Source organism: Saccostrea cucullata, unplaced genomic scaffold (assembly GCF_032062105.1).
Source record: "Saccostrea cucullata isolate Sc308-1 unplaced genomic scaffold, CSIRO_AGI_Scuc_v1 ctg18866, whole genome shotgun sequence".
In the NCBI taxonomy this organism is placed as follows: Eukaryota; Metazoa; Mollusca; class Bivalvia; order Ostreida; family Ostreidae; genus Saccostrea; species Saccostrea cuccullata.
The window spans coordinates 1-9,232 of record NW_026939442.1 but is presented as its reverse complement, the minus strand read 5'-3'; the positions used below and the strand labels follow the sequence as shown (position 1 = coordinate 9,232).

The window sequence follows — 9,232 nt, the reverse complement described above, 5'->3', positions numbered from 1 at the left end:
ATTTTTGGGTATAGATGGAAAGGAGAGGGTTTGAAAAAAAATATAAAATTGTTAATATGTGAAATTTTGCACTTGCGCGCGTAGTAGGAAGGGTGTAAAGAGGCCCATATTTACCCTTTCCCCGAAGAGAAAGTGAAAAAAGCAGGGTAGGGGTTATTTGCGATGCCTTAGCAGGAACTGCATGCGATGAATTTTCCTGAGAGTCTGAAAAATTTTTGGACTTGAATTCTTCTTACTCTGTGCCAAGTTTCAGGTAAGTTGAGCTGGTGTAATTTTTTTAATCATTTTTTATAGTATAAAGGAATGTATAGCAAAATAATTGGTAGTCTGTGTCCATATTTGACGTTTATAAAAACTTGTTCAAATGAAATAAAATAAATAATTGTTCAACGTAATTTTATTCAGTTATTTTAAATATATTTAACAGAACTTAAAAAAGTTATTTATTCTTTTTCTTACTTGTACGACGATGTGTACCAGGGACAGATAATTCAGTTTTTACAAGCGCCAAATTTAAATCACTGAAAAGCCATGTCGACAAAGAGCCAAACAGTTCGACTAAGCACCATTATAAAGCATTATTTTGTTTGAAAAATATATCTTTTTATTGATCACGTATGGTAACATAAAATTGTACATGACGTTTTACATGCATTTTTGGGGGGTTCTTTTCTTCAATTACGTCATTTATTCACCTCGGAGTTCACTTCCGGTTTAGTGGCATGGAGTCCAGGATGAGCTGTCAAACTGGAAAAAAGGCTATGAACAGCCCGTAATCGTCAAGCAGATTTGATTTCTAAACTTGAATAAATAGCACAAACACTCCAGATACTGAATTAGTTGCGAGATTTTTCCGACCAAGCCCAGATCTTTTTGTTTAGGTGGGTCCCCCCAAAACACGTTGCCATCCTGGGGTTTTTTTTAGTTAAGGGTAGGAAAATTTTTTTCCGGATTTTTTTTTTTTTTTTTGACGATTAAAACTTCAGACTCCTGTGGTGCAGTCTACTTGTATGTCAACTTTATTTTGAAATCAGACCAAAACTGTAAGAGTAGTATCAGACCTAAACTGGAGGAGTAGGATTTAGAAAAATTTAGAAAGACTTATGAACGGAAGACGAACACCTTGCTATGGCATAAGTTCTTATGGTCTTTGACAAGTATAGTTAACAAGAGGCCCAGAAGCACATCGCTCACCTGAGCACATCGGCTAGAAACAAAGCACAAAGCAGATCAGAACTGAATAGTTTACCTAGGTGGGGTGGGGATTGGGCTTTGAATTTTGATACTGCTTGAGAATTCCTTCATATCAATACAGCATATGACTTTGCTGTTCTTGTTAAAATGATTTTTTAAAATCATTTTGTTCCTGTTTATTAATTACTTCCTAATAATTTTGAATTTGATTCCCACTTGTTTAACTCCAAAGGGCCGTGATTTAAACAAATTTGAATCTTCAATACATGAGGATGCTTACATGTCAGTATGACTAAACATAACTTTTCTGTTCTTGGGATTTTTCCCTTTATTTTTCTATGTATAAAACTTTGATCCACCCTTGTGGCCCCACCCTACCCTTGGGGGTTATGATTTGAACAAATTAAATTCTACACTACCTGAAAATGCTTCCATTTAAATACTAGTAACACTAATCATGGCTCCGATATTCTTGAGATTTATATTTATATATATTGTAATGTAAAACTTGGATCCCCCATTGTGGTCCAAACCTATCCCTGGGGGTTTAATTTAAAGAAACTAGAATCTACACTACCTGAGAATGTTTCCAAATAAATATCACCTAATCATGGCTTTGAAGTACTTGAGAAGAAGATTTTAAAAGATTTCATTATATATTCCTATGTAAAACTTTGATCGGCCATTTTGGCCCCATGCACCCTACCCCCCGGGGTCTTGATTCGAACAAATTTGAATCTACACTACCTGAGGATGACTCCACACGAGTTTCATCTTTCCTGCCTCAATGGTTCTTGAGAAAAAGAATTATTTTCCATTATACATCTGTATTCCTATGTTAAACTATGATCGGTCATGGTAGCCCCACCCTACTTCCGGGGGTAATGATTTGAACAAACTTGAATCTACACTACTTGGAGATGATTCTACATGAGTTTCATCTTTCCTGGCCCAGCGGTTCTTGAGAAGATTTTTCCTATATATTCCTATGTAAAAATTTGATCGGCCATTGTTGCCAACCCTACCCTCGGGCCGGGGGTCATGATTTGAACAAAACTAGAAATCTACACTACCTGAGGATGTTTCCATATAAATATCACTAATCATGGCTTTGAAGTACTTGATAAGAAGATCGATTTTAAAAGATTTCCCTATTATTCCTATGTAATTAGTAGTAGTATTTTGAAAAATTGTTTACATACAGACAGACGGACAACAGATACCTCACTATCGCATAAGCTCTTCTGGTCTCTGATCAGTAGAGCTAAAAATTAATTCAAATGCCATAAACAGCGACAAATTTTATTCAAATAAAGAAATAAATAAACAACAATATGGATTATGTCTGCACAGTTTCCTCGAGGACCTGTATGGTTCCGGACACAGTCATGTCACCTTCTGTACCTATATCATTGTCCGTAACAAGGTCACCATCTGTTGTAATGTCACCCTCAGTAACAATATCATTTTCTGTGACTATGTCACCATCTGTTGTCATGTGGCCCTCTGTAACGATATCATTGTCCGTGACTATGTCACCACCTGTCACACTCTGTAGGATTTCTTTCTCTTCATAGGTTGAGTCAGTCTCTAACACCACAGACTCAACATTGCCCTCGGGCTCCAGCTTCGGGTCACACATGTCCTCGGGGTGGCCCAGATTGGTCAGAGTCTCGGTGGATTGGTGGTTTATGTCTGAGGGGGTGCACACCTGGTCTGATGGAGTTTCCGCTCCTGTTTGATCTACCCCTAATGTTGTCAGCGGCTGATCAGTTGTCTCAGTCATACTGTCTCTTTGTTGCTGTTGCTGCTGTGCTGCTAATTGCTGAAGGTCATAAAAGGACTCAGTCATCAAAAGTTTTATCAAGTTTACCCACAATGAACAGATATACAATATACATGAATCAAAAACTATTTATATCAAAGTATTTGTGCACCATGATTTTCATTCATCAAATTTCAGAAAATTGTGTCTTTTTTTCCATAAACATTTGCTTTAACATGGTGTATTTATTGACACTTTAGTTGTACTGTGTATTTGTGTAATGTATACCTGTAGAGCCTCCAGCTGCGCCGGGTCGGTGATGACAAACACCTGTTGCTGGCCGTGCTCCCCCATTGTGATGGTGGCTATGTTAGCACTGGGCGGTACCTGGTCATTGGGTAATAGAGATTCCTAGAATTCACAACAAAGGACAATGAAAATAACTTGTCCTTCATAAATCACCACTGTTTTACAGAAAATTGGTATTCCAAATTACTTCTTAAAATCTGTATCTAAAATGCTGCAAATAAAGGATAAATTTTCTTCACACACTATGAATCCCACCCTTTGAGCAGATGTTTTTTTCTGACACTTTGAATTTCTAACCTTAATCCTCCACATTCAATAATTATGTTCCATAAGATACTACAGTGAAACAAGCTTATAACAAAGTGCCAGGAACGCAATATTTTGTTATTAAGCGTAATTCATTATATTTATAAAATTTACATCATGTACAGTAAAACTCGGTTATAGCGAAGTCAATGGGACCTAGAAAGTTACCTCACTATAAACTAAATTAGTTATATCCGTATAAGGATCTCATTAAATTTACAAGTTGCAAGATAATTTAACTATATCCGTAAATTCGCAATATCCGTTTTCGTACTAAACAAGTTTTACTGTACCTGTGTATTCTGTGTTTCTGTGTTGATGACGACAGCCTCATTCTGAATCAGGGTTTCCCCATGCTCCTCCTTTGCCTCTATGCTGTACTCAAACTTCGCCCTCTTTTCTGGCGGTTGTTCACCATTTTTTGCTGTAAACAGGAGGTTAAAAGTTTAATATTTCATTTATGGGTTCTTCAAAAGAGATTCCTTTCTCCCAACATTTTTACTTCTCCTAAAGGGAGATGTTTTTTTTTCAGGAATCCAAGAACTTTTTACACGTTAGAGGTAGTCAAGACTTATTTGATTTCTAAGCTTTACTCTAACATTTACTATAAGACACTTTAAATTTTTTTCTGTATTGATCATGTTGATGTGGATTAGACCACAAACGTGGATTAGACCACAAACCTACATAAAGTATCAACTGATCATGAAACAAACTTGATTAGTATTTGTAACATTTTCATAGATAACATACTCCGCATATTGTAATTTTTATGTAAATTAAATAACCGTGTTTTCTGACTCACAGAAGATCTGTTCGTTGTAGACCTGGGCCTCGTACTCCGCTGTGGTATCTTCTCCGTGAGCCGTCCGTTTATGCATGGCTAGCGTGGACGTCTGTCTGTATGTCTTACCGCAGTGATTACAGTGGTAGGGTTTGGAGTGGGTGTGAACCACGTGGTGTTTATAGAGGGAGGAATACTCAGTAAACCGCTTACCACAGCCGTGAACCGTACAGACGTAAGGCTTCTCACCTGTATAGAAACAAAACATTACCATCATATAGAGAAATAAAAAATCAAATAAATATACTGTACAGACTTGCATCTTTAGACTCTCCTGTAAGAAACAAAACATGTTTTAAAATTGTTCCGAGATACTTTTGCCCCCAGTTATTTAAGCCCTTTCACACTTGCAGCCAATTTTGTCTGGTTTTAAATTCGCCCAGTCATTGATTTAAATAAATTATACAGTATACTTTGAATTTGTCCCATTTTAAATTAGCCCAAATAAGAGTATTAAGTTTTATTGTTCATACATGTATAAATGACATTTTCTTGAATATCCATGCATAAAAAATAAGTATTTAGGCCACAAAATATTAATCAATAGTTTCTCGGGCCAGAAATTTCAGACAGGAAGGCTTTTCTTTTTTGAAGCAGGTAGACTTTTTTTTTCATATCAGTTGTTCAACAAAATGATGATATTAATTGATTCTTGCTTTCCTGTTCTCTTTTAATTTTTTAATAATGTACTCAACTTTATTTACCCGGTAATGTTATTCCACACATTCTTTTAAAAGTCAAATAGACCTGAAGAATTATGAATATTGTTTATCTAATGAAAAAAATTGTCTATTAATTGTTGTACATGTAAATAGGGAAATAACTCATTTTTCTTTTTCAACTTAGACTGTGTGGTGTTCTTTTCATTTTCAAAATGACAACGTGGAATTTTGACCAAATGCAGCATTGAAACTGAAATTTTTTTAGCCTTGTTTACACAAAAGATTTTCATAACATTCACAAAACCACCATGACTTTATTAACAAAATATCTGAACATGCTTACAATATTTATTCTTAAAAGATGTTATTAGTAAGCTTCTGAAAATTTTTGATACAAGGAAACTGCAAACCAGTCACATCAGAATACTGTAAACCTGTGATGCCTGGATACTGAAAACTTCCTACCTACTGTAAATCACTTTTTATTCGCGAGAAGTTTATTTTCGCGTAATTACGCGAGACAGTGTACTCGCGAAAATTTAATTATTGCATAAAATAGCATTCCTTAACAGGGGTAGAAACTCCCTAAAATTACAACTCGCAAATAATTGCGAGTTCCAAAAATATGAACTCGCAATTTCAAAAGACAACTCGCAATTTTAAAATAAAAGCTTTCTCGAAATAAATCACCATCCATCCATTTAAAAAAAAAATCAAAATTTTCTACATCAGGTTTAAAAAAAAATTATGTTTGTTTCCTGTAACATTCCCCAAAAATCATTGTTCAGAAGGTCAAGATTTTTTTCCTTATGATTAATAGAGCCAACCATCCCCAGACTGAATAAACCAGGTGTTATATTTACAGTGGACACCTAACATGGCAACCAACATGACTGCCTAGCTGCAAAAAACGAACTTCAAAAGTGGTTGGGGGGGGGGGGGGGGGGAATTGTAGTTACAATAATTCATTATGATTATTCTTTATATTTAAAGTAAATGTTAACTAGGTTGACATATTCTATGTCTCAAGTTAAGCTACAATTAATATTTTTTTGAATAAATGGATTCCGAATCAGCTGATTGATCAAACCACACAGACTGGGAGAAAAAAAATCCACCTGGAGGTAATTTGAATAGATCAGTTGTTTTTTTTTAAGGCCTGGTTGTCGGACATGGGTTTAAAAATGGGGATGTCGGATAAATTCTTCCCTCGGTGAAATTTACAGTGAAACAAGATGTGTTTGTGAAACACTATGCGCCCTGCGTCAACAAAGTTTGAAAAAGCTATTTTTAGTATATAGGCCACAGTCAAGGTCACAAGGTCATTGACCTTGGTTTTGTTTAAAAGAACTTAATTAGTGGAGTATGCGTACTAAATATGAAGTCCCCATCTCCTATGGTTCAAAAGTTATGGCAAAAAGTGGAAAAATCTATTTTTAGTATATAGGTCACAGTCAAGATTACAAGGTCATTGACCTTGGTGTTGTTTGAAAGAACTTAATTAGTGGAGTATGCATACTAAATATGAAGTCCCTATCTCCTATGGTTCAAAAGTTATGGCAAAAAGAGGAAAAAGCTACTTTTAGCATATAAGTCACAGTCAAGGTCACAAGGCCATTGACCTTGATGTCATTTGAAAGGACTTTATTAGTGGAGTATGCATACCAAATATGAAGTCCCTATCTCTTATGTTTCAAAAGTTATGACAAACAGTTGAAAAGCTATTTTTAGCATATAGGTCACAGTCAAGGGCACCAGGTCATTGACCTTGATGTCATTTGAAAGGACTTTATTAGTGGAGTATGCATACCAAATATGAAGTCCCTATCTCTTATGGTTCAAAAGTTTTGGCGAAGGTTAAAGTTGACAACAGACAGACAGACAAACAGAAACAGATAAACAGACAAACAGACAGGACAAAAACAATATACGCCCGGGATCTATCGATCTGGGCGCATAAAAAATCAACTCGCAAAAATTTGCGAGTTGCAAATTTTTTAACTCGCAATTTGGAAATTCTAACTCGCTTTTTGCGAGTTGTACATAGTGAATTTCGAAGATTATATAGAGCAATATAACCACAATTCCTGAAAATTTTGTCTTGCTAAGCAAGAATCAATGACTATCTTGTGAAAAATAAAGTGTAGTGAAAATTAACTGATCTACAGTATATATTCAGAATCTGTTACACTAGATATTGTAAATCTTTTAACACCTGGACATTTTATCTACCTGTGTAGATTCTTATGCGATTCTTTCAGAGTACATACCTGTGTGGATCCTGATGTGATTTTTATAGTTGGTGGCACTGGCGAATGCTCGGCCACACCCTTCCTCATTACAGATGTACGGACGTTCGCCGGTATGAGTTCGGATGTGAACCTTTCTTATGTTGGACGTGGTAAAAGATCGCTCACAACCCTCAAACGGACACTTAAAGGGACGCTCTCCTGAAAAAAATTAATACGTATGCTCATAAACTGAGACTCAACGTCTTAAAAAAGTTAACATGCTAGCATAAACAAATTTCCTTCAAAATCTAAAGGACAAATTTTACAATCATTTTTCAGAATCCCTTCCAAGACTTCTATAAACTTCAATATTTCCAAAACAGATTTACATGAACATAACGAGTATATACAAATCTCTTTATTAATTCATCAGAATGTGAAATAGATGTCTCCGTGAGCATTTTATTTTTGTATAATTATATTTATTTTCAGGAATAAGAAGTACCTTTCTGCACATGATTCACATAAATCTTACACACCCTCTGTCATGCCTATGTGAATACTGTCAAAAGCCTGACAGGTATCACTTAAATCTCTTATTTCTTGTGTGGGCAAGAACATGTTTTTGTATATCATACCTGTGTGAGTACGAACATGTTTCTGTATAACATACCTGTGCGAGTACAGACATGTTTCTGTAGGTCCCCCGATGTCTTGACCCCTTGTCACACCCCTCCTACATACCTGTGTGGGTACGGACATTTTTCTGTATATCATACCTGTGTGAGTACGGACGTGTTTCTGTAGATTCCCCGATGTTTTGAACCCCTTGTCACACCCCTCCCACATACCTGTGTGGGTACGGACATGTTTCTGTATATCATACCTGTGTGAGTACAGACGTGTTTCTGTAGATTCCCTGATGTCTTGAACCCCTTGTCACACCCCTCCTACATACCTGTGTGGGTACGGACATGTTTCTGTAGATCCCCCGATGTTTTGAACCCCTTGTCACACCCCTCCTACATACCTGTGTGGGTACGGACATGTTTCTGTATATCATACCTGTGTGAGTACAGACGTGTTTCTGTAGATTCCCTGATGTCTTGAACCCCTTGTCACACCCCTCCTACATACCTGTGTGGGTACGGACATGTTTCTGTAGATCCCCCGATGTTTTGAACCCCTTGTCACACCCCTCCTACATACCTGTGTGGGTACGGACATGTTTCTGTAGGTCCCCCGATGTTTTGAACCCCTTGTCACACCCCTCCTCTGGACACTTGTAGGGTTTTTCCCCGGTATGAACACGCGTGTGAGATTTCAGTCCGTACCCGGTAGCGAAGGCTTTACCACAGCCCTCGTAATCACATTTAAACGGACGGACTCCAGTGTGAGATCGTTCATGAACCTACAAAAGAGTTCCAATTATCTGCCTTGCGTCTTAAATTATTACTAAGGTTTCAACATTTGAATCAAACATTTTTTTATAAAGCTAAATTTAGAATACATTTCTCTGTATGGACACCAAATAATAAGTTAGAGAGTCATCATCTTTTAGTACTTAATTTAAGATGGTATATATATTGGTATATAAGCTGTTTGTTGGTAAATATTAGGGATGGCAATCCATTGCAGAATTGCTAATCGGTTAACCGCAAGACGTTCCGACCGATTAACCGGTTAGTCGTATCAAGATATACATTTTGACATTTTTTTCAAATATACAAGAAGGCTATAAAATGCATTATAAGTTATTTTCTGTTTATCAATCTTGATCGGGGAATTTAATTTCTAAAAATTTCAATAGATGAGAAAAAAATTACGAAAACTAAAAATTGTGCCTGAAAAATCAAACGTGGATAATTTTCTAAGAATTAAAGAAGTTCATTCTGCATTGTCACCATAATTAAAACTTTGT

The 9,232-nt window shown here is 36.2% G+C and overlaps 1 protein-coding gene across 1 annotated transcript; it reads right to left on the bottom strand.

Moving 5' to 3' along the window:
• Positions 1 to 2,480: 2,480 nt before the first annotated feature.
• On the bottom strand, positions 2,481 to 8,722 carry LOC134253046 (zinc finger protein 76-like; the record flags this gene model as incomplete). The annotated part of the gene is made up of 6 exons (XM_062735566.1): positions 2,481 to 3,019; positions 3,248 to 3,370; positions 3,868 to 3,998; positions 4,380 to 4,607; positions 7,351 to 7,530; positions 8,521 to 8,722. Coding segments are annotated over 6 exons (1,350 nt in total), but the record flags the coding sequence as incomplete, so codon positions are not given.
• Between the last annotated feature and the right edge of the window lie 510 nt (positions 8,723 to 9,232).